Source organism: Nansenia antarctica (genome assembly GCF_963989245.1).
Source record: "Nansenia antarctica genome assembly, chromosome: 8".
NCBI lineage: Eukaryota > Metazoa > Chordata > Actinopteri > Argentiniformes > Microstomatidae > Nansenia > Nansenia antarctica.
The window spans coordinates 42,548,324-42,575,134 of record NC_137678.1 but is presented as its reverse complement, the minus strand read 5'-3'; the positions used below and the strand labels follow the sequence as shown (position 1 = coordinate 42,575,134).

Here is a 26,811-nt window from a genome sequence, read left to right as displayed (position 1 = left end):
CATCGGTAGCTATATCACATTTTTTTCACAACTTTGCATGCTATACGATGCCACCATTTTGTTTCCGAGACGGTAAACACGGCCGAAGTCACTTCCAGTTTTCTCCAACTGGAGAATGTGTCATGTCCGGTTTCAACGCCGAATTTCCATACCATTGGTCGGCCAACCCAAAAAAATCCCCCCCCCCCAAAATAAAGAAATAAAAATCTGATACATGAGAAAGGTCAAAGGTCAAAGATGGTGCCAAAATATCTCCAAATGGCCTAAACATATAGGTGTCCGCCTAAACATACCTGTACTAAAACAGGTACAAAGTTGCATTTGCTCACATTACTAGCATCGACTTTGGCACAAGTACTAATAAGACCCTGGAGTACTGATTCCTAGATGATTTGGGCTTGGTCATCAGGTTTCCAAGGTGATATTCACTGTAAAAGCTGTTGTTTTGTTAGGCGGAGACTGAATTTGAGATGTTTTATAATGTTCTAGCTCTATTTACTCGGACACAGTAACATAGATTTTGATTCTGACACTTCTACAGCCACCCCACAGGTGTTAGCTTTCATTTGATAACAAGATCATTATGAAGGCCCTTGTGATTGTGGAGATATTCTATATTCACTGTGGGCATGTCATTTCGAGCAGAAAACCAGAAAAATTAGGTGGATAAGATGAGGTCACACTCGGTTGCGTAATCTGTACACTAACTCTTACCTCCTGATACATTATACATGATCATTCAGCAGATGATGTAATCCAAAGTTACTTACAGCAATTTACTTACAGTAACACACATAATCTGTACAGCGCCTGTCAGAATCAAACCCACAACCCTACCACCATGCTCCAACCCCCTGAGCCATGTGAACCACATCAGAACCACAACTGAACCACATCAGAACCGCAACTGAACCACATCAGAACCACATCAGAACCACATCTGAACCACATCTGAACCATCTAATGTCCCCCAGCAGGTCTCTATCACGATGGAACTACCCTATACAGTATGTCTTCAATCAGCATAAACATAACAAGTTCAGTGGTGATGAGTATGGCCACTCACAGGTTTACTTTGACACTATTTATCAGACAGACTGCAGAGCTGAGCCACATGTGCCCAGTGTGTCACACTGCACACTATCATAGGCTAGAGGCTGAGGGGCTGATGAGTTCTGACAGAGCGTAGCCGGGATCAAATGTGTGTGTACTGCATATGTGTGTGCGTGTGTGCATGCGTGTGTTTATGTGAGTCACTAAGGAGCTCATGAGTCCTGACAGAGCGTAACAAACATGTGTGTGTACTGCATGTGTGTGTGTGTGCTTGTGTGTGTGTGTGTGCCTCCGTGCCTGCGTGTGTTTGTGGGTCACAAGCACGAGCCGACAAGCTCTGTGTTTTACCTGTGTCTCTGACATGAACACAGTGTGTTTTACCTGTGTCTCTGACATGAACACAGTGTGTTTTACCTGTGTCTCTGACATGAACACAGTGTGTTTTACCTGTGTCTCTGACATGAACACAGTGTGTTTTACCTGTGTCTCTGACATGAACACAGTGTGTTTTACCTGTGTCTCTGACATGAACACAGTGTGTTTTACCTGTGTCTCTGACATGAACACAGTGTGTTTTACCTGTGTCTCTGACATGAACACAGTGTGTTTTACCTGTGTCTCTGACATGGTCACAGTGTGTTTTACCTGTGTCTCTGACATGGCCACGGTGTGTTTGAAGACGATCCACTCCACAGTCTCGTAGCAGGGCGGGTGGCTGAGGGAGCCGTTGTAGGTGTAGTATTTACCGGTGGCGTTCGGCAGCAGGCCCAGCAGGGAGAAGGGCTCCACGCTGCCACTCTTGCCTTCAATCACAACGAGCATCATATGTTAGTATTTACATTGACATTCTTTTACGTTTAGCAGATGCCTTTATCCAAAGCAACTTACAACAAATACATTTGTCTATCCATCCATCAGTCATCGTAAGAAAAACAAATCTATGTCCAGGGGCCACTGGCAGTCATAAGAAGATAGAATGCCTTTTTCCCCCCATTTTCTTCCTTTTTCTTTTACATTAGTGAAACTGTGTCTGGACCTGTGATACATTGTGAAAAACAAAATACAAATATCTTGATCAAAAAAGAAAAAAGAAATAAAAACAATAGTGAAACTGTACAGTGGAGTACAGTGGAACTGAAGAGGTATTTAGGAGGAACACTGAGTGCATGTGAATGATCAGGCAATACTGATATGTACAGCTGAGTATCATCAGCATAACTATGAAAATGTACACCATGTTTTCTGATGATTCCACCTAATGGGATCATGTACATGTAATCACGATGTAGCCTGGTCTATTGGGTACGTTCCCCTAGATGTAATACATTCCCTCTGATACAGCAAGTCATTGGTGCACCCTAGGGACGTTGATGACAGCCACATACCGAATCTGCTCACACGGTTGACTCCTTCTATGATGGGGTTGTAGTTGTCGTTGTCCTCCAGACTGGTCTGTAGAGGAGAGGAGAATAAAACAGTCGTCGTGAATTCTCTCATCTCCGTGCCTCTCAGGCCCCTCTCTCTCTCTTCTTCATGGTGTTGCTGATTAAGAGACTATGCGTGTGGTATTGTAGAACAGGGGAATGGCGTGCTCAGCTCCACTCATTCAAAAACATGTCAAGGCTGCAGGGTTGTAAGAAGCTCTCATTTGACCTAGAGGAAATTGCATATACATGAGTCTAAGGCATGCAAAGATGTATCCATGGAGCCTCCATGAAACCACAAAGTGCTCTTTCAAGGAAGTATAAATAAAAGACAACCTGCCTTTGCTAGAATTATTGAATAATTGAATGCTGAAATGTTTTCGTTTGACCCGTGCTGTAATAATGCATTACATTACTAAGCGTAATTCTAGCGAGTTTTTTTTTCATAGGTCTTTTTGAGTTTCTTCATAGCTCTATTGCACTTCGTGACGTTAGAATTATATGGTTCTATCTCCATTTTTGTAAAAATGTTTACATAATCTGATCCATTAGGTGTTGATTAATGCCTGTGTGGTGTTATTTTTAAAATGTTGATTTTTTTTGTTAGTAATTAATAAAATACAAAGGTTCCATCTCACAAAACATAATGGAATGTAAAAACGTTGACACTCAATATCTCTGAACTACCCTAGACGGAGATAGAACGTTATGATTCTAAGCTCACGACGTGTGCTCGGGCGTAATACAGTCCTGTCCAGTCCCGTCACAGACACAGAGACTCTCATAGAAGCATCACTTCCTGGTCAGTGAAGTACCCACGGTGTGACAGACTAATTAGCCTCTTGTTCAGTCAGTAAGAAGATGTCCGAGTAGGGTTAGCCAACTGTCCCGTGTGAGCAGATTCGGTAATTAGCCGGGATGTTGTGTTTTTTGGCCTTGATGGATATACAGGACCTCCTTTGTCACGTATATTCATCCAATCACAGGCCCCCCTCATGATAAGCGTAAACGCGCCAATTCCTGCAACCCCGTGCAGTGGCACGCCATGTTTTGTCCTGTATTTGGTAGTGAGCAAAGTTGGAAACCCTCCTACGTCCCAGAAGCCCCACCTCAAACAGAGGAAACCCTCCTCCGTCCCCCCTGAGCCCCACCTCAAACAGAGGAAACCCTCCTCCGTCCCCCCTGAGCCCCACCTCAAACAGAGGAAACCCTCCTACGTCCCCCCTGAGCCCCACCTCAAACAGAGGAAACCCTCCTCCGTCCCCCCAGAAGCCCCACCTCAAACAGAGGAAACCCTCCTCCGTCCCCCCTGAGCCCCACCTCAAACAGAGGAAACCCTCCTCCGTCACCCCAAAGCCCCACCTCAAACAGAGGAAACCCTCCTCCGTCCCCCCAAAGCCCCACCTCAAACAGAGGAAACCCTCCTCCGTCCCCCCAGAGCCCCACCTCAAACAGAGGAAACCCTCCTCCGTCCCCCCTGAGCCCCACCTCAAACAGAGGAAACCCTCCTCCGTCCCCCCTGAGCCCCACCTCAAACAGAGGAAACCCTCCTCCGTCCCAGAGCCCCACCTCAAACAGAGGAAACCCTCCTCCGTCCCCCCAAAGCCCCACCTCAAACAGAGGAAACCCTCCGTCCCCCCTGAGCCCCACCTCAAACAGAGGAAACCCTCCTCCGCCCCCCCAGAGCCCCACCTCAAACAGAGGAAACCCTCCTCCGTCCCCCCTGAGCCCCACCTCAAACAGAGGAAACCCTCCTCCGTCCCCCCAGAGCCCCACCTCAAACAGAGGAAACCCTCCTCCGTCCCCCCAGAGCCCCACCTCAAACAGAGGAAACCCTCCTCCGTCCCCCCAGAGCCCCACCTCAAACAGAGGAAACCCTCCTCCGTCCCCCCAGAGCCCCACCTCAAACAGAGGAAACCCTCCTCCGTCCCCCCTGAGCCCCACCTCAAACAGAGGAAACCCTCCTCCGTCCCCCCAGAAGCCCCACCTCAAACAGAGGAAACCCTCCTCCGTCCCCCCAGAGCCCCACCTCAAACAGAGGAAACCCTCCTCCGTCCCCCCAGAAGCCCCACCTCAAACAGAGGAAACCCTCCTCCGTCCCCCCTGAGCCCCACCTCAAACAGAGGAAACCCTCCTCCGTCCCCCCTGAGCCCCACCTCAAACAGAGGAAACCCTCCTCCGTCCCCCCTGAGCCCCACCTCAAACAGAGGAAACCCTCCTCCGCCCCCCCTGAGCCCCACCTCAAACAGAGGAAACCCTCCTCCGTCCCCCCTGAGCCCCACCTCAAACAGAGGAAACCCTCCTCCGTCCCCCCTGAGCCCCACCTCAAACAGAGGAAACCCTCCTACGTCCCCCCAGAGCCCCACCTCAAACAGAGGAAACCCTCCTCCGTCTCCCCTGAGCCCCACCTCAAACAGAGGAAACCCTCCTCCGTCCCCCCTGAGCCCCACCTCAAACAGAACAGCCAGCGCTGTGATCCTCCCGCCGTCCCTGAGGGCGTCGTCCACAGACTGGAACTGCTCCGCGTCGTAGCAGTAGATCTGCATCTGTGTGTGTGTGTGTGTGTGTGTGGGAAGAGAGAGGTTACTACGGTTACTGTTCACAGAATAATATACGGTGGCGGTACCGAGGGCACAGAGTTGATTGTGGATCGATTGATTGATTCGCTGACTGATTGACCATTTGCATAATTGATGGTTCTGGATACCTCCAGGGGGAACTTCATGCCGTTGAGGCTGTGTTCTGACCCGTCCGATGACGCGTTGCAGCGGCCCCAGTGAAAGGTGATCCGGCCCACTCTGAACCTGGAGCTCAGTCCTCCACCGCTCACGTAGTATTCTCCATCCACACCGATTACCACTGTAATACACACACACACACACACACACACACACACATACGAATGGATTTCCTCGATCATGACAGACTCGCACACTGCTTCTGAAAATGAAGTTAGATCTTGCTCAGATAGAGCTGTGTGGTAGAGGTCTCAAAGGACAAGCAAGCCATTGTTTTCCTCACACCACGTATTTTAATTGAAACTATCGTGAAGACAGATTACAAGAAAACTCTAATATCCTTGAAACACATCCTAATTTATCTACACTCCCGTTGATATTAAAGCATCTGTCTCCCCCAGTCCCCGATCCCCCGATTCACACAACAGAATGATAAATGGCTTCTCAGAGAGATCTTTTTTTATTGGCAAATTGCTTTCCTGTCAGCGTGCGGCATAAAGAGATTCATATCAGCACCCAGGGTGCATTTACATAAGACAGCCAGCAGGATTCATAACAGAGAGCGGATACCCCAGACGTTTCATTTAATCTAGAGGAGAAATACATTCATCTGCCTCTCCTTCTCACCTGTCTATCCCTCCCTTTCTTTTGTCTCTCTCTCTTTGTCTCACCATCAACTCTGCTTACACTATTCAACTCATCACTGACTTAAACATCTATTATGATTATCCCCTGCATAATAGAGATTCGTTTGATGCTGAAACAGTCCTACTGTTTGATATGCTTTACCAACTGCCACAAGAGACAATGACAGCAGACTAACCTGTCTTCCCGTCGTTGGTGATGGTGGTGGTCGCGGGGGTCTCTCTCTCCCAGCCCTCCAGATACAAGCCCTGGAACTGCACCCTGACCTGGGTGAAGGTTTCGTCGATGTCGACGGGTGACTGCTTGGCATTGTTGCACGACGGGTACCTCTTGCCCCAGTTCTTCTGGTTCAAAGTCCCTGAGGATGATATTGAAGAGAAAATATCTGTAAAAGATGGAACAATGCAGAGAGGTGAACGATGATGGGGGAATCAAAACACAAAGCTGAGATGAATGACAAGCCTTCTGACAATGAACACAGCACCAAGCACACACTCTCCAGAGTCAGCCAGTTGAGGTTCAGATACTTGAAGATATTTCTCACTCCGGTTATACAAGTACAATCGTGTGAGATACTTTCGCTGGGGGGGGGGGGTTGCTCCATTTGGAGTGCATATAAGAAGACATATAGAATATATAATAACAAAATATAAGACGCAAAAAAAAGAAAAAAGAGAGATTCATTAAGATAATTATCAAGAAAAATATACACACACAATATACATCGTCACCGTGTTTATTACTTTTGCAACAAAAACAAAGGCTCATCGTCTTGAAACGGCCCGCTTACAGTACGATGACATGCTAACCTAACCATGACCTAAACACATGAACTCAAGCTCATTAGAGTGCCGTATCTACTGTATACAACCTGCCCTCAGTCCTGAACAGATGAGGGACAGATGAGGAGCTCATGGAACAGATGGTCATTAACAGGAGCGCACACATGACTGAACAGCTTCACACACGGCACTTTACATAACCCGTTCTACATACGTAACAGCAAATCCCTCTGTGGATTCAGGGCCCTTGTTACAGTATTGTGTTGTCTGTACTCGAGTGTGTGAGTGGCCCTCGGAGGGCGCCTCTGGCCCTGACGGTGGCTGGTGTAATGAGCCTGCCTATTGTGTGAGCTCACAGACATTAGCATGAGAATACACCGGAGGAAAGACGCATGTTCAAAGGAAAGACTTCATTATCACCTCTGTCTCTCTTGTTCTGACATAACTCTCTCTCTGTCTCTCTCTCTCTCTCTCTCTCTCTCTCTCTCTGTCTCTCACTCTCTCTCTGTCTCTCTCTCTGTCTCTCTCTCTCTCTCTCTGTCTCTCTCTCTCTCTCTCTCCGACAGAAGTTCTTCTTCTTTCTCTCGCAATGTCCGTCATAACTCTCTCTCTGTCTCTTCTATATGTCTGTAGAAGTCTCTCTTTCTCTCTAGATCTGTCATCATGTTTCTCTCTCTCTGTCTGACTGTCATAACAGTGAGGCTGAACACAGATGTATCCCTGGCCCGGGGAGGAAGACAGAGCGTCATAGGTGAGCAGAGGGCCTCAGATGTGATCGTTAACCGTGTTCCATCAGGTGTGACCGACATTCACCACAGGATTTATGGGTCAAATTATTTCCAGGTTGAATTGTGAAAAGCATTTCCCGTTGTGTGTTGAGTTGACTGGAATGGAAAGTCACTATGTTAGTTATAGAGGAGCTTCTCCTGTAATTTTTAAGCACAGCACTCTGTGTGTGTGAGTGTGTGTGTGTGTGTGTGTGTGTGTGTGTCTGTGTGTGTGTGTGTGTGTGAGAGCGAGAGTGTTTCCATGTGTGAAGTGAAGTGACAGGGTTGTCAGTTGGGCACCATGGCCACATCTGGCCCCAGTGGCCTCCTATGAGAGCGAGCGACACACTGCTGCTTCACTGAAAAGGTGCTACCATGGCAACAAGTATCTGCAGAGGTTTCCGGAGAGGGAATTTACTGCCTGAAGCAACACACTTTTCTGTCTTCCCAGAAACAGAAATGTTCAATGTGTCTCAAATGGACCCCCCTATTACCCAATATGTAGTACACGCACGCACGCACGGACGCACAGACGCACAGACGCACGCACGCACGCACGCACACACACACACACACACACACACACACACACTTGGAGACAAAGGCACTCATTTCCTGACTCACCCACATCACAAATCCCGACACTAACACACCGCAATTACTTTGTCCCCTGAGAAGCACAGATATGATCAGCATTTACCTGTAATTATTATTAATCAGGTGACTGCCTTTTATTGAAGAGCATCTTAAACTCATTATAAGAGGCTCTAATGGAGCTGAAGGAATATGTTGAGATGTATGCACAGGTCACAAAATGAATTCTCCTCTCTCTTTCTCTGTCTCCTGTCTCTGTTTAGCAAAGGGCTAAAAAAGGGACCCCATCCTGCACCCACCATCATGTTATTGTTGTTTAAAGCCAGTCTGGAAATAGACAAGCTACTGAATATATGTATTATGTATGCTCTCTCTCTCTCTCTCTCTCTCTCTCTCTCTCTCTCTCTCTCTCTCTCTCTCTCTCTCTCTCTCTCTCTCTCTCTCTCTCTCTCTCTCTCTCTCTCTGCACCTGTCATATTCACTAACAGGCCTCTCGTAATGATGGCCTGACACACATCACCATCCAGTGACTGAGGCTCTGACTGCATTATTATTAGCTAAGCCCCAACAACAGCCCCCTGCCCCCCCCCCCCAGCCCTCCCCCAGCCCCAGCCCTGGCCTCACAGAGGGGGAGTCACCCCCAACCCCATACTCCCCCTCCAGCTCTACCCACAGCCACACAGAGGGGGAGTAAGCCCAATCCCCCCCCGCCCCTCTTCCAAGCCCCAGCACCAGTCAGCCTTAGCACCATCTCCCAGCCCCAGCCACACAGACGGGGGGAGTCAGCCCCAAGCCCAAAGAGCGGCCCCAAGCAAGAGGGAAGAGAGGGGGAAGAGAGAGACAGACAGCCCTATCTCCAGCTCCAAACTGTCTCTCTCACAGAAGGGGAGACAACGAATGATCCCGGTCCTCAGCAGTATACTACCTCATCAGTCCCAGCCCCGGCTCACACAGAAGCAGGAGGAGGAGGAGAGCGAAAGAGCACTTCTCCCCCCCCCCCCCCCCCCCAACCCACCCCAACATCATTACCTCAGCCCTGTAGATCTACCAGCGTGTGGGGGTGTGTGTGTGTGTGTGTGTTTGTGGGGGGGGAGGGGGGGGGGGGGGGGGGGGTTTGTGACTGTGTGCGCTGGAGTAAGTGAAATACAGAATACAGACCTGCCCTGTTTTGAATATATGCATGCATACTGTATATGAATATGTGAAGATGGTTCACTTCACTCCTGTCCCCAGTGTGTACTAGGTCCCCAGAGAGAGAGAGAGACACACACACACACACACACACACACACACACACACACACACACACATACACACACAAATACACACACACATGCTCACACAGAGGCACACAGAGGCACATACACACACATGGGGGGGTGGGGGGGCAGAACGTATGAGAGCGAGATGGTGTTCAGAGATGAGAAGGAGATCAGAGGGGTTACACATGCACATGTGACTGGAGTATCCGTCCAGAACGTGACCCTGCCCTGACCTCCCCCTCGTCGCGTGTTAAGGCCTGGCTGGAGGCCAGAGTTATCAGAGCATGGAGATTATACACAACACACACACACACACACCACACACACACACGCACGCACACACACACACACACACACACACACACACACACACACACACACACACACACACACACGCACACGCACAAGACGGAAGCCATGGCAGATGGAGACCTCGGGGGGCCAATGCCAGACATGGGGATGAGGGAGACCCCCTGGTGTTTGGGTAAAAAGGCAGGGGAAGCGTACTGTATCCCCTTACTGTTACCTTACAACACACACTGATATATGCATAGATGGCATAATGTCATCTGTGTACTACACTGCAGCCTCAGATAGGAACACATATCTACCTGTGTGTGTACACACTATGTAATCCGCCTGCTCAAAGACAAACAGGGTTGACAAATCCTTTATCTGTCACACCATAAGTGCTCGGTCCCATAAGGGATCCCTTGGTTAATCCATTGCTTGTGCAAAGTGCAAATCCTACAAATGGAACTCAGAAGTGAAACGCAATTGAAGTGGTGAACGCAACTCCTGAGCTGAAACACCACGCCACGAATTCAATTCAAATAGGGATTGTGCGCTCTTGTAAAGAGTTAGTCTGTATATCCCCTTCTTCCTCTCTCTACCCCCCTCCCCCCCCCCCCCACTCTCTCTCTCTTTCTCCTTCTTCTCCCTCCCTCTCTTTCTCTCCTTCTTCTTCTTCTCTTACATCTCTCTCTATAACTCTGCGCCTCACAATGCAGTCTGTTCTTTCACATGTTAATTATTTTACTCATGGCTCAGTGCACCACACTGACAGCCGCCCCGCCACTATTATACCAGGTCAGAAAAACAAGCCTGCTCCTCCACACACGGCCCCGGCTACACTTACACAGTTACACACCCTTACATGGCCCCCCAGAAGGGGACACATCCTGCCCTGCCAGCCCCGTCAACCGTGAGACTACACCGCTTATTGTGACGCTCTGCTCGGAACTCCAGGAGTGGAAACTACATGTGAAGGAAGCACAAGGCTTGATGATTTCACCGCATCATCTGAGACTCGGTGAGAGAGAGAGAGAGAGAGAGAGAGAGGGGGGGGGGGGGGAAGGGAGAGACGGAGAGAGGGAGGGAGGGAGAGAGACAGAGAGAGAAATTTCCATTAATTTCCATTTTGAGAAAGACCCTTCATGATTCATGACCATAAAGAAGAAGGAATGGAGTGGAATTAATCTGAGAGATTTGGAAGATGGAAAGTTAAATATGGATGAAAACCAACATTTTTATTCAATTCCAGTCTCCTCAGATATGTGGAAGCCCTAAAGCCCATGTATTCACAACTGTTTTTTACTCCGTTTTCCTGTGATAACAAGTACATTTTGTTTGTTTTCTTGTGATCTCGAGTTTTATTTATAATGATTTTTAGGTCGTTATCTCAACAACACAGATACAGATACACAATTCAGATGGTGATTGACATAAAGTTGTCTCAATCTATTTCACTTTACTTCACATCTTTGACCATATTTTTAAAAAAAAGTTCAATGGGGCGGTTGTGTCTCAGGAGGTAGAGCTGGCGTCTAATGGTCGCAAAGTCAGCGGTTTGGTGGTTCAATCCCCGACTGGCCATGTATTGAGGTGTCCTTGGGCAAGACACTGAACCCCAAATTGCTCCCAATGAGCGGACTGGCGCCTTGCATGGTAGCTTGCCGCCATTAGTGTGCGTGTGTGACTGAGAGGCCATTGTAAAGTGCTTTGGAATAACTCGCTTTATAAGTGCAGTCTACTGAAATGAATGAATGAATGAATGGTCTTCAATCAGGGACGAGGGTTGGGGCTGGAGTAATGGAGTACAGCAATATGATGGAAACAAACAAGATTATATTTTGAGTTATAATACATAATGAGTAAGACAGTTGAACTAAGATCATAAGGCACACACACACACACTCTTGTCTATTAGCCTAGAGTGTAGAGAGAAGGCAATTATTATGGCTGGTTCTAGCTGGTTTAGAGCACCCAGGCAGTGCTGAGTTAGCATATGTGCTAACCATATGCTCAAGTCTGTCAGTGCAGATCAGAAGAGAGAAGATGAGAGGAGTAAGCTGCTGCCTCACATGTCCATACTGTACCAACCTGTATAGGACCAGTCAATGTCTTCTGTGAATTTGCGCTGGGGGTTCCTGGAGTATATGTCTGCCACCACCACTAGAAAAGAGAGAGAGAGAGAGAGAGAGAGAGAGAGAGAGAGAGAGAGAGAGAGAGAGAGAGAGAGAGAGAGAGAGAGAGAGAGAGAGAGAGAGAGAGAGAGAGAGAGGAAGAGACAGACAGACAGAGAGACAGAGTTAGTCATACACACTCAACAAATACACTCAGGCCTCAGTGTGACCTTGCATTATGCTGAGTTACGAGCTCAAGGTTTCTCATTCTGAACTCATGTCCAATTATATATTACAACCACTTCATTTAGCTGGAGAGGAGAGTGAGCAGCCAATTGTTGAGTGTCTCTCAATACAGCTTCTCAAGGGAGAGAGGGGAGAGGAGAGGGAGGGAGGGACAGGGTGAGGCGTGGCATAACATTGTTATTGACTTAGTACTTTTATTGCGCCTTATCACTTATTGCCTATTGTGCAATTGTTATTAAAAATTCCTCATTGATAGTCACTGCACAGTTAATAGATAGCTCACACCAAGAATTTCATTAGAAAGTTCTGGTATCCAGAGAATATAAATAAACGTTGATTTGATTTGGGTCCTCTATGGCATGCATCACAGCTCTATACTCCACCGGAGAGAGAGGGGTGAGACACAAGATAGATAGATAGATCAATAGATAGATAGATAGATAGATAGATAGATAGATAGATCAATAGATAGATAGATCAATAGATAGATAGATAGATAGTTAGATAGATAGATAGATAGATAGATAGATCGATCAAGAGATAGATAGATGAGAGGGTGATGCAGGGACAGATATGTAGATGAAAGAGGGGTGAGGCGGGGATAGAAGGGGTGAGGCATGACATAGATAGAGGGACAGATGAAAGAGGGTGAGGTTGGGAGATAGAAGGACGGGAGGAGAGAGGGGTGAGTCTGGAGATAGAGGGCACCACGGAAAAAGACCTCTCTCTCTTTCTGTTTACATTCTAGCCTGACTGATGAAAGTGCCTCTCTGACTTTTTCCACATCGCTCTCACAACAATGCCCTCATCTGCAGCAGCTCTGTCCTCTAGCGGTTCCAACAGGCCTGGTAATGAGGATGTGATGAAGGAGTGGCCGTCGTTATTGATTCTCTCAGAGTGAGAGTTGTGTTCTCCTGTCCACGCCCGCAGCAGTAGAACAGAGTTCATCTCTGGCAGAGACGTTAGATGGTATAGTGATGCCAGGACAGACGCACGGACGCACGCACGCACGCACGCACGCACGCACGCACGCACGCACGCACGCACGCACGCACGCACGCACGCACGCACACACACACACACACACACACACACACACACACACACACACACACACACACACAGAGATAATAACACACAGATACACACACACACACACACACACACAAACAGATGCAAATATTATGGCTCAGTTTGTAGAGCATGGCACTAACAACGCTGAGGTTGTGGGTTCAAATCCTGCTGGGACCATAATATACTGAAAAATGATAGCACCTTACAGCTTCCATGTAAGTCACTTTGGATAAAAGCGTCAGCTAAATGGTGTATATATCACAGGCATTCAGGTCTGTTTTACATGATTAAAGTGTCACTGTGCAGATTGGATGAAGGATATTTAGCCATAGGGATTTAAGCCCAGAGAAGAGATGTTAATAGGCTGGAAACTTAACGATCCATAGCAACGCCAGCTTAGCACAGAGTCGCTGCCATTTATCCACTCCCCCTCCCCGCTCCCCTTCTCTGACCCTCGTCCACCGGAACCTCTCCAATTTAAAATGGCAAAGTCACCTAGTGAAACATGCTCTCTCTGCCCGTTAATGGTCAGGGGATAATAGCCGCCTGTGTTGTGTAGGAAACAGATAGCTGGCAGCCTGGCGTTAATAACTAAATGACAGCAGAGCTCTCAAAGAAGGGGCTTCAGAGTATTAGAGGGAATCAGTGTCAGATGGCATTCTCTTGTTTACCCCACACCTGCTGTGCCTGGTGCAGGAATGCCGGCTGGTATACAGGGTTAGGGTCAACTACTTTAAATCCAATTCTAATTCAAAATGTTCCTCAATAATAATAATAAAAAATCATAGAGTGAAGGGGGAGACAGTTCAATCCCTTCCCTTAATGGGCCAAATGACTGCGATCTCTCTGTGCCATTAGTAATGTGTTAATACTGTGGGGTCATGAATAGAATAGATAGGAAGTCTCAAGGGTTGTCCTTGCAAACAGCTCTTGATTTAAATACTATGGTTGGCTCAACTCTCTCATTCCGCACTCATGTCAAATTATACATGACAGCCACTTAATTTAGCTGGAGAGGAGAGCGAGCAGCCAATTGTTGAGTGTCTCTCAACACAGCTTCTCAAGGGAGAGAGGGGTGAGGAGAGGGAGGGAGGGAGGGACAGGGTGAGGCACAGGATAGAGGGATGGGAGAGAGAGGGGTGAGGCGCGGCATGACATTGTTATTGACTTAGTACTTTTATTGCGCCTTATCTCTTATTGCCTATTGTGGAAAGAACAGAATGTGGAGGAGCTTCTGTTGTTTTGGGAGCACAGCAGCAGATCATGTGGTCTCTCTCTGTCTCTCTGTCTCTCTGTCTCGCTCTCTGTCTCTCTCTCTCTCTCTCTCTCTCTCTCTCTCTCTCTCTCTCTCTCTCCCCCTCTGTAAGTTGAGTCGTGGTGACCATCCATGAAATGTTCCCTTAATGTGAAGCCAGAGGGCTTCAGTCAATTTGGTCACATGACGCTCCATCCATATAATCTTATTGTTTACCATACTGTAAAAACAACAAAGATAAAAAAACAAGTTACTGTCCAGTATATTATATCCTTTGACACTGTATAAAGTATACAGCCCCAGGGGATTCACAGGGTAGCACTGATCTCTGTCCTGTTGAAGCTGTGACTGTAACACACCAGAGGGACCATGGGGAATGGGAGAGGTCAGGGTCAAGCTCTAGGGCAATGCTACAGTGTTACAGTATAACAGTTCCACAGTGCTACAGTGTTAGAGTCTTACAGTTCCACAGTGCTACACTGCTACAGTCTTACAGTGCCTGCTACAATGCTACAGTCCTACAGTGCCTGCTACAATGCTACAGTCTTACAGTGCCTGCTACAATGCTACAGTCTTACAGCGCTACAATGCTACAGTCTTACAGTGCCTGCTACAATGCTAGAGTGTTGCAGTGCTACAATGCTACAGTCTTACAGTGCCTGCTACAATGCTACAGTCTTACAGTGCCTGCTACCATGCTACAGTCTTACAGTGCCTGCTACCATGCTACAGTCTTACAGTGCCTGTTACAATGCTACAGTCTTACAGTGCCTGCTACAATGCTACAGTCTTACAGTGCCTGCTACAATGCTACAGTCTTACAGTGCCTGCTACAATGCTACAGTCTTACAGTGCCTGCTACAATGCTACAGTCTTACAGTGCCTGCTACAATGCTACAGTCCTACAGTGCCTGCTACCATGCTAGAGTGTTAAAGGCCCCCTCCCGTGTGACAGATCTGTCTGAACCCACTGTGTTGGCCTTACTCCAGTCAGCGTGTCAAGAGGGAGAAGCCAGCAGCAAATTAGATTAGAATCCCTCACAGTGTGATGTTAATGATTCCATTATGAACACTACAACCTTTTGGCTTCCTCCCACCTTCCTTCTCTCACCCTTTCCGCTTCCCTCCATCTTATCTCTTTCCACCTCGGTCACATTCTTTCAAAACATGAGACAGAATTTCGCGTAGAGACACTAGGGAACCATGTTATCGGCAAGGGAAGCAGTGCCTCCTCAAAATGTTGATAAAAAAAGAAATACGATTTTCATGCAAAAAGCAAGAAAAAAACACATTTCCCAAGATCCCCCGAAATCCCCCTTGTAAGGTTTTATTCTCAATATCTTCCCAGAGAGAGGAAACGCCACAGCACCTTACATACACATGTGACACAGTCTGATCATTTGGTCCGCATGTCGTTGATTTTCAACAACGCGGAAATGTATTCACATTTTTCGAAAGAAAAGTCCGATCATTACATCAGATCCCAACATGAGGACCTAAGCATTAGAATGTGTCACATATACTGTACATACTAACAATGATGCTCAACAGACATGCTTTCTTTCGGTACGGATAACATTGCCGCAATATTTACTTTTGACAAATAGATTTTGGCTTGTAATGCGAATAATGCTGTTGGGTAGAAGTGTGAGAATCTAGGTATGACCAGCCAAAGCTACTGTACTGTGTGCTAACTCTCTGAGCTGCTGTGGCAAATGACAGGTGCTTCGCAGATATCCCTGCTGCTCAACAGACAACAGCGAAGGTATGTGATAGATTAAGAAATTAAGACTGTTTGGGTGAACTATCCCTTTCTTTCCCTGTCGCAGTACTGTATAGTATGTGACTTGGCCATGGAGCCTTCACCAAATACTGTAACCCAAGACCAGGGGTACTGTCTTCTTAAGGCAGCCGAGACCCAGCAGCTAAAAGCCTTTCCTGCACAATAGAAGTCATTGAGGAGGGACTAGAACAGAGTAGTACATTAACCAGTAGAACACTTTAGTCCAGAACATAGAGTCCATGACCTAGCCTCTCTCTTAATGAAGAAGGCCTGTGTATCACTAGTGGATGGATGGATGGATGGATGGAGGATTACAGGAGGGAGACACAGGAGGGGAGGGAGGGAGACACAGGAGGGGAGGGAGGGAGACACAGGAGGGGAGGGAGGGAGGGAGGGAGACACAGGAGGGAGGGAGGGAGACACAGGAGGGGAGGGAGGGAGACACAGGAGGGGAGGGAGGGAGGGAGACACAGGAGGGAGGGAGGGAGGGAGGGAGGGAGGGAGGGAGGGAGACACAGGAGGGGAGGGAGGGAGGGAGGGAGACACAGGAGGGGAGGGAGGGAGGGAGACACAGGAGGGAGGGAGACAGAGGAGGGGAGGGAGGGAGGGAGACACAGGAGGGAGGGAGGGAGACACAGGAGGGGAGGGAGGGAGACACAGGAGGGGAGGGAGGGAGGGAGGGAGACACAGGAGGGGAGGGAGGGAGGGAGGGAGACACAGGAGGGGAGGGAGGGAGACAGACGGGAGGGGGGGGAGAGACTAACTTGTTGAACTGCTAGCAGCAGCTCTAAGAGAGTTGCTATACTGTACACAAGCATGTCCAATAAGAGCGACGGGTTTCATTCTCTGTTTGAAACGTTTGCCGAGGTTGTGGCCAACTGAACACAGCAGCTAGCTTCAAGAGCTTGAGGGGGGCAGAGGGGAACCCCCAGCGGTCATCCATCCACTCATCTGTCTTTTGATCAATAAGCCACATAGTAGTGTCACTTGTTAGAGAGCACCTGTTGGCTCTCCAGACACACACACACACACACATACCTCCACAGCCCCACCCTGTGTTCATATGCTACAGCTGCTAAAGGAGGACAGGCGTGAGAATTATCCCATATATGTTCCGGTGAGCAGGTTGTATTGGCAGGTCTTACACAGGCATCCAGTAGACTAGAGGGGTTAGTTACACATTAGAATGGGGGATTCTGGGGGATACTGTCAAGCAGTGTATTGTTCTAAGGGGACTTAGTGGTGCAGGCACACACACACACACACACATACGCACAAGCACACGCACACACACATGCACATGCGCACACGCACACGCACACGCACGCACACGCACACGCACGCACGCACGCACACACACACACACACACACACACACACGTGTCATGTTCTTCATTGTGCATAGGAGGTGTGTAGCATAGAGTGTGTTTGAGTCCAGCTGTTGTGGTGAGGTCAGGAGGCTGGTGACATGCGGTAACCGTGAGAAGTTGGGCCCCTACTCCTGGTAATACTGTAGGAACAGCTGAGGTTTAAACCAACTGTGGTTTACTGCACTGGGTTAATAGAAAGGGGAAATGGCGTGCTGAAGTTGACTTATATAAGTGTTGGGCTTGTGTAAGCCTATGTGATGAGTCGGCTAAATGAATGTTTCTAAACCTATTAAACAAGAAAATATTTATTGGAAGAATATGAGTAGGTTTGGGAAATGGGTTGCTCACTATATGTGACAGGGTCTGGTTAAAAAGTCCTCAAGTAGGGCAATGTCATTTTTCTGTTTTTTCCAGATTATGAAATGGCCGATGGTAAGCTTTCAAATGATGTGTCATACATGAAATCTGAAAATAGTTGAAAAAGATATGCTTATTTGGATGTTGGTACACCTCAAACAAATAGCGGAGGAACGCGAACACACGCAAAACAGCTGCTAGTAGGCTAGCGCTAAAAAGGAACATCGCTACGAACATCTAACTGCATGTTTAGCACATCCCAACACGCTGATAGAACATCAACATGTAAAAACCCATAACTACACATAATCAGATGATCACACAGTGCTTGCTTTTGAACACGAAAACGTAAGATGGTTTACAAGCCATGTATCACTAACCCAGTAGCCGAGAAGCAGGACGGGAGACGATACAGTGAATCCAATTCACAAATGATGAATATTTTGTGATCCTAAAACTTTGGTTTGTAATATTGAGTGGGCTCTTCAACACTTCAACTTTTGTATTATGAAAAAAAATGGAAAACATGTTTTAAAAAATAAAATAAAAGAAAGACGCTTTTTGGTCATTTGTTAAGTAAAGATTGCAGACATGCAGACCTTTTCACCAGACCATGTATCATACTTTGCCATGTATCAAAATTAAAATGACCCCCTATGCCACCATTTTTAAATAAAATCCTTCTTTCACTGACTCTGACGGTCCGTTGGGCGGTCATCAATCTTGCCAAATTTATCTTGCAAAGTAAGTGACCTAATCCTGAGTTGGAGCTAAAGTTACGGTAGTGTATTACCTTGTTGGTTATGAATCAAAGAACAATTCTGAGTTATAGACTATTTATTTAAAGTACAAAAGTATACAGATATCAAAGCTGGATCCTGGTCTGGTCTGGTGATCTGCTGGGCTGGATAAGAGAAAGATCTGCCCCTGTGCTGTCCTTTTTATGTCCTTTCGTATGCAAATATCTACAACAGTGATCCTATCACCTTCACTAGAGATGGTCAAGGGGTGAAAAGGGGAGAGCCCAATATGATGTCACCTGACCAGGCTAGGGCAGCAGTTCTCCCTAGCCTTCTATCCAAAAGGGTGTGTGTTTACAAGGTGTCATAAAACCCCCATTTTCAGTAGAATCTTACAGAGCCAAAAGCAAGAATACAGGCCCATTATTATACAATTCATAGTAAAAATATACGACATTACCTCGCTTCACAGTATATACCCCTAGAGTAGGTGAAAAGTGTGTTTTTGGAAGGCACATTTGGCAAGCTTTATGCCTACCAAAGAAGACAACCACCAGATGAACAGTCAGAGTTAAAGAAGGATTTTATTACAAATTATGGGTTAGGGTTAGGGTTAGGGTCATTTTAATTTCAATACATGACGAAGTCTCCACAACTATAAGTCCATATGAATGTAGAAAGGTTTTCCCAGAAGAGTTCTAGCCGTAGCCTACTGTATGCTTCTCAGAAACCAAATAAAGATTATAAATCATATTTATAACCCCCACATTTCAGTGGGGAACAGTGGAGATTTCAGAGAATAACAGCTGGAGTCCTAATGAACCTACATTTATTGTGTGCAAAACAATGCTACTATATATTCAGCTACACACTGAGTAATAGTCACTGCAAACGAAAATATCTCACAGGCTAAAATAACAAAGCCTGTTGCCCAATATTGGCACAGATATTATTTATATTATAGAAATATTTAATAGCATATTGATGTAGTCTAGAAATACAGCATGCACACTATTGATTTACCTACTAAGCAAAACATGTAGCACTGCTGTAGATTATATCAGCATGCTCATGAACCTCGAATTCCATAGGTCTAATTTGTTGCAGAAGACAATACAACATATCCCTTCGCCGTTACCAAAAGGTGTTATGTGTGTGTGTGTGTGTGTGTGTGTGTGTGTGTGTGTGTGTGTGTGTGTGTGTGTGTGTGTGTGTGTGTGTGTGTGGGTGTGCCTGGTCCAGTCACCATCTGTGAGTCCCACTCACAGGCCGATTGATCTCTCCCCTGGACTTCCCTTGGACACAGAAGAATTCACAGCTCCAATAGCTTCATGGAGATGAGATGCTTGTTTTTGTTTTTTTAATAAGATCTATAGTGAAAGATGATTCACCAGAGTCTCCATAAAAGTACACATTTTGGAACAATTTCATGAAAAATGCAGCATTAATCTGTGATGCTGGTCTGGGACTTCCCTGCTGAGGGATTGGCTCGAAATAACCAAAACAAAAACAAAGTTCTTCTCAGCTTCTGTCGAAGTCTGTCTAAAAACAGGCTGTATCCCAAGAAGAGCTCATAAATAAACCAGACAGAGAGAGAGAGAGAGAGAGAGAGAGAGAGAGAGAGAGAGAGAGAGAGAGAGAGAGAGAGAGAGAGAGAGAGGGAGAGAGAGAACACAGCGAGCCGAGTGGAGATGGAAGAACAGAGTGCCACACACACACACACACACACACACACACACACACGCCAGCTCTGAGAGGCGGGCAGGAGCGGGTACAGTCAGGGACGGCACTTAGGAACCCCAGTGGAGATGTGTGTGTTTGACATCATGATGACATAAACGCTCAGTCTCATCCCACACTGAGAACTGTGTATTCTCTGCTATAGTGGTAAAGTGTTATTTGTCTACTTGGGCATTTATGATTAAATGTGTGTGTGTGTGTGTGTGTGTGTGTATGTATGTCTGTGTGTGCATGTGGGTGTGATGGCCCTAGCCTTTTCTTCTAGTAAATGCAGTGACATGCACTATGTCCATCTGCTCAGCATTAGAGCGTTAAGCTATAAAGGGCTGCGTCTCAATAGTCTAATGTGGCCTCCGCTCCCTCATCTTTCCTGGATCTGAAAACAGAGCTTTTGGGACGCAAATATGGAGGATGTCAACCAGGAATGATCTCTTGCCTGTCCGGTTCTTTAATCAGTCAGTCAGTGTTCCAATGGAGACGAGGGAAGTCACTTTTAGACCGTTGAGACTTCACCTCAGCGTTGAGCTCTGTGACGAGGCCGCTTCTGAGTATTGAGATGCGGCCCGGGTCTCTCATCATCAGCATGCAGCATGCGTCAGCCGCAACTCCTTGACAACAGCAGAGTCTCTCGTGGCGTCTGGCCACCCTGACTTCTTCCGACTTCCTCTGCCGCCTGTCCCATCGCCATGGACACAGAGTCAGCCCCTCACCTTTCACTGGGGTCCCCACCCCCCCACTTCCCTACCACTTTCTTCCACAGAGTCAGTGTCCACCTCACTGCCACCCCCCCTCCCCCTTCTTTGATGGAAAACGAAAAGTGATTTTGGAATTTGCTAAAAACTATCCCCTTCATTGGCATCGCATTGTGATCAATTGTGCGGAACTGTTGGTCTCCTCTCAATATGTGTTTCGTAATTTAATTTTCGGTACTTTTGCAACCTGTGTGTGTGTGTCTGTATGTGTGTGTGTGTGTGTGTGTGTGGTTGAGTGATTGATTCCCACACATCAACAACAAGTGCAGCAGCAGCCAGACCTTCTCTCTCTCTGGCTCCTGAAGTCTCTCTCCCTCTCCTCCGCCAGCGCTTTTAAACAACAACAGCTCCTTTTGTGACTGACTGACTGAGCACAGCTACGGGCTCGCTACAGACAAGCCCTGTTATTGTCAGCCTGTGTAACTCCAGACCAGCTTCCTGAAGTTTAAAAGGGAGACAAGAGCTAGGGCCTTTTAGTTTCACAATCCCCCCCCCCCCCCTCTCTCCCTCCCCTCCTCCTCCCCAGTCAGTCTTCTCTAAACATTTACACTGTAGCTAAAGGCTGATGTAGTGGAATAGAGTTATTTGGGGGTCCATAAGAGCACTCTGGACCCGTGTCCTGGGACAGCGCCATGTTGAACATCATGGTAAACATGATAGGGGAGGGATTTATCTCTAGACTGGTATTGGCATAGTGCCAAAGACATGATTTATCCCTGGTTCCCATTACTGATGTCGAGAGAGCAATCAGGGTATCAGGGAAAATTTATGACAATTGACGACAGGGCACGTCTCAGTCAGCATGTGCAGCTATCCACCATTTTATCGGCACCACCCTAACATAATGTCCTGTTTTTCAGGCAGAAATAACTTTCGGTGCTTACTTATCCTAATTGGCTTTCGTACTCACCCAGGAGATGTAGCTAGCCTTTCACTTTACAATGGCTATTTTGAAATGGGAGACTTCCATCAGATTTACCCAAAGGGTTAAAGGTCCATTCAATTGTATTGTCAATTCAATTCAATTCAATTCAATTGTCAATTCAATTGTTGAGAGGAATAGAGTTGTATCAACTCTATCCCTCAACTGTGACTGCATGGCAGATAACCAGTGTAAACCAGTATAACCAGTGTAAACGGGTTTTAGAGAAAGAGTGCTTATGAATAAATTGTATTCCAGTTGAGTGTGTGGTGCTGATTAAACACATGCTGGAGAAGAAATATGCAAAAGTAAAGGTTTTAACGAGAGACTAGGAATCAATTATTCAATCATTTTGTGATTTCAGTTTCATCATCATCAAGGTGGCGATCGCAATACTCTGAATACTCATATCCAAATCTCTCCTGTCTCCATGGTAGCATATGCCAATTATACTCCCCCCCCCACCCCCCCACCCCCCCACCCCACAAAACAAATCCTTTATTTATAGTAATAGTAGGATCTTTTTAACAAGATTTCCAGCCCCATGAAGACTTTGTTCTGCTTACGGCCAGGAGAGTTGGGACAGAGCGGGTCTGTCCTGAGCTGTGGACATAACTGTTCATCCGGATCTAATCTCATCTTGCATTTGGAAGTTCTCAGAGGGGAAGGCGAGTCAGCACTCAGAGCATTGTTAGAGGCCTGCTCTGCTGCTACTACTGCGAGCCAGCCAGCTCTGACCTGCTCCAGGTCCACTCTGACGGAAGGGTTCCTTTACAAAGAGCATATTGCGTTTCACGGGCTGAGAAAGGTCCCTCTGAGGACAGACGGACAGACAGACGGATGGACAGACAGACAGACAGACAGACAGACAGATACACACACACACACACACACACACACACACGATAACCCACGCAGTATGTGGAAGCGGCTTCACACTATCTCCAACCTCAAAGAGAGCGCCAGCGACACATGCAATACCTCTGACTCTCTACCAGACGAGCTGAACAGCTTCTATGCCCGGTTTGAACAGGACTACACTAACCCTCTAGAGAGAACCCACCACACAGATGACACAAGAGGCACTCCGTTCATCACCGCGGAAGACGTGCTAGCATTCTTTAAGTGCATAAAAATACACAAATCGGCTGGATTCCAGATGGAATACCCGGCCGGGTGTTTGAAGTGTGCGCAGAACAACTGGCTGGTATCTTTACCATCATATTCAACCTCTCTCTCTCCACAGACATAGTGCCCTCCTGCTTCAAGTCATCTGTCATCATCTCGGTACCGAATAAGGGTAAGGTGGCATGCCTAAACGACTGGCGCCCTGTTGCTCTCATGCATACATGTAACAAGGGTAGGCGCAATAAGCCACGGCTTCAGCCTACACCTTTTTGGTCCTGGTGTTATAAATTGTGACTGTGTACTTTTCCTTATATCTGTATTGTGAATTGTATAGGGGACCAAATAAACAAACAAACATTCTCTCATTCTCTCTCTCACCCCCATAGTGAGCAAATGCTTTGAGAAGATCATCAAGATCCTGATCTGCAGGGAGCTGCCACCCTTCCTAGACGCTCACCAATTTGCCTACCGAGGTAACAGATCGACAGATGACGCCATTGCCACGGCGCTACACACACCTTGATAAGAGGAACACTTATGTGATGATGCTGCTTGTAGACTACAGCTCGGCATTCAACACAATACTCCCCTCCATACTCTACAGCAAGCTCAGGGACCCAGGCATCGACCCCAGCCTATGCAACTGGATCCTAGACTTCCTGACGGACAGGAAACAGGTGGTGAGAATGGGCTCTAAGACCTCTGCCCCCCTGACCATCAGCACAGGTGCCCCCCAAGGCTGTGTTCTGAGCCCTCTCCTCTACTCCCTGTACACCAACAACTGCGTGGCCACTCACAGCTCCACTCACGGTTGAAAAGGTTCGGTGTAGGGCCCAAGATACTGGGGGCCTTCTTCAGAGGCCGAAAAGATCAGCGGCTGTGTGCTCTCCATCCAGGACACCTCCAGCGACCGGTGTCTTAGTAAGAAGAAGGATTATCAAGGACCCCAGACACCCAGATCGTAAATTGTTCAAACTACTGCCGTCGGGACAACGGTACCATAGCCTCAGGGGGGAAAACCCAGAGGATGTCGAACAGCTATTTCCCACAAGCAATCCGGCTCCTAGGGAAACACACTGGCATAAGGCAATCCCGCACTGCATCCCCACAGCATTAACATACATACATATTATGACTACCTGACTTACTACTTCGGTCACTACCTACTTGAACTCTGTACTGCTCCATTTTTGCACCATATTGCATCTGTACCGTATGACAGTGTGTCACATCTCACTGCAACCTGCACAGCGTTTTTGCACAACCTGATATTCCTTGAACCTGAACTTTCCGTAATGTTGATTACATTAAGAATGTTGATATCCTGATTAGCATTCTGCTGCCATCACCTATTCTATTATTGACGCTATTGTATATACAGCTATTGTTGATTGTTGACTGTTGTTTACATCCTGTTCATTCTATTATTGATTTTGTATTTCTGCTGCAATACCAATGTCTAATGAACCTGAACCCAAGAATTCTACTCTTTTTGTATTTGTACATTGATGTAATAAAAGCAATTCGGATTCGGATTCGGATTCTGACACAGACACAGACACACACACACACACACACACAGACACAGACACAGACACAGACACAGACACAGACACAGACACAGACACAGACACAGACACAGACACAGACACAGACACAGACGCACACGCACACGCACACGCACACGCACACGCACACGCACACACACACACACACACACACAGACACAGACACACACACAGACAGCAGCCCAGGCTGTTGCAGGCAGGACTACAGACTACAGACCACTGCCTTGTACTGTGGAACTGTGTACTGCCTCTCCTGTCTCCTGATACTACTGCAGTACTACTGACTGCAGGTATACCCTAATTACACTACAGAGCCCATCTTTGCTGAGCAGCGCTGAGCAGTACTCTGCTGGCCTAGTTACATGAAATGTTACCTGAAACAGTTCTGGAAAGGACAATGTGAACGATCACCATTCCTTCTGGTTATGAAGTATATCAATGCACCCACACAGTACATACAGGAGATAAACCCTAAACAACGCCAATTGCAGGGAGAGGAATGAGCTGTTTTTGTCGGCCATTTCATCTTAGCCCACTATTTCACTTCACGTTGCCATGGCTACCAATATACAGTAGATTCCTGTCTTTTGGCTGCTGTGCGCTGTAACCTCAGTGATATTGACATTATTTGTTAGATGAATAGTCCCACTCGATAGATTCCCACTGGTCCATTGTCGCCTTGACAAGGGTAATCACAAGAGTGTGAACATGGTAAGAAACACAGAGACTCAGCATGACAAGTGCTGTTAGCCTATTCTGTCCCTAGCGGAACACACGGAGTCTCAGTGAGAAAGAGGGGTCAAGACATTTTTGGGTCATGGCCAAACAGTAAGTCTCTGGAAGGCAACGTTGCTGCCCGATATCAATTAAGCCATCCGCTACACACATGCACGGAACTCACATGCACATGTACGCACGCACGCACGCACACAAACACACACAGTATCTCCACCAGGGTGGCTAAAATATTTGACTCTAAACTAACATAACAATTAGGGGCGAATGGACAAAATAGATAACAAATATAGTTTATTCCAGTAGAGTCATGTTAGTCATGTTAGTGAATCAGTCATAATATGAGTCTGCTAAAGCCTCACTGACATCGATCCGTCAACGTACCTTTTTGTACCTCATTACAAAGCAGCATATGATGACCAAATTACCCTGTGGGGCTAATAGATCGATAAACCTCCTTTCAAGGGTCAATATCAGCTATCATCCACTTGTGGTTTTTCAGACACGGCATTGCATTAATAAGGTAAACTACTAATACTACCAATGAATAGCAGCAACTAGGAATGGTTAATAAAGGCTTTATAAGCAGTGGAAACTCAGGCCACAGTTTTGTTGCTCCACCTTCAGTTGAACATTTTCAGCAGCAGCGATATATTACTATTGGGTTGAAGCCTCCCATCTTACCTTCTAAAACTTATCACTATAGCCTTGGATTGTGGTCTGGGCTTTTTGTGTGCTTTTATTCCATGTAAGTTTGTAAAGGTTCAAAGGATCCTGCAGGGAGTTGCTGCCAAATACCAATTAAGCTCCATGGTTTAGAGCCCAGAAAGTCTCCTAATTCCTGATAGTGGAACCCTATGAGAGCACACACACATCAACACATCCACAGAGGGTAGTTACAGTCTCACATAGGCTGTTGCTACATCTCGTAAAAAGAAGTAACATAAACCATTTGCAAGTGTAGTAAATGTTTGCCAAAAATGGCAAAAAGCTTTCCCAGGCAGATAAAATGAGCATCTGAGCTGCATGGCTGAATACTACCTAATCCACCCACCACCCCCGTACCCCCCCCCCCCCCCCCCACACACACACACACCCCCCCCCCCCCCCCACGCCCCCACACCACCAATCACATTGCAATTGCACACACACACAGAGTAAAGGGAAATCAATCTTTTAATCCCATCATTCGATAGCTTTCCTCTGTGCCCTCTCTCCATCGACAGCATCCCAGTTTTAGACGCATGGCAGGTCAACCGCATCACTAGTGTGTTGTGTTCTGGGAGAGCAGAGAGCTGAGAGGACGCCTCATGGAGAGGAAGCGTCCGCTGTGGGCTCTCTGTAGGCATGCGCACATGCACACGCACACACACACACACACACACAAACGCGCACGCAAGCACACACACACAAACGCACGCGCACACACACACGCACACACACACACGCACACGCACACACATGCGCACGC

At 47.1% G+C, this 26,811-nt stretch overlaps 1 protein-coding gene across 1 annotated transcript in view; it reads right to left on the bottom strand.

The window, feature by feature from the left end:
* The window catches only part of LOC308164226 (receptor-type tyrosine-protein phosphatase zeta-like), a gene marked incomplete at both ends in the record, with an annotated part of 29,947 nt that extends 17,083 nt beyond the window's left edge, over positions 1-12,864 (bottom strand). The window contains 8 exons of the mRNA XM_080538368.1: positions 1,534-1,541; positions 1,699-1,856; positions 2,439-2,505; positions 4,928-5,023; positions 5,185-5,336; positions 6,039-6,218; positions 11,648-11,719; positions 12,762-12,864. Of these exons, the coding sequence (XP_080394494.1) occupies positions 1,534-1,541; positions 1,699-1,856; positions 2,439-2,505; positions 4,928-5,023; positions 5,185-5,336; positions 6,039-6,218; positions 11,648-11,719; positions 12,762-12,864 (836 nt within the window). The remainder of the gene's footprint in view (positions 1-1,533; positions 1,542-1,698; positions 1,857-2,438; positions 2,506-4,927; positions 5,024-5,184; positions 5,337-6,038; positions 6,219-11,647; positions 11,720-12,761) is intronic.
* Between the last annotated feature and the right edge of the window lie 13,947 nt (positions 12,865-26,811).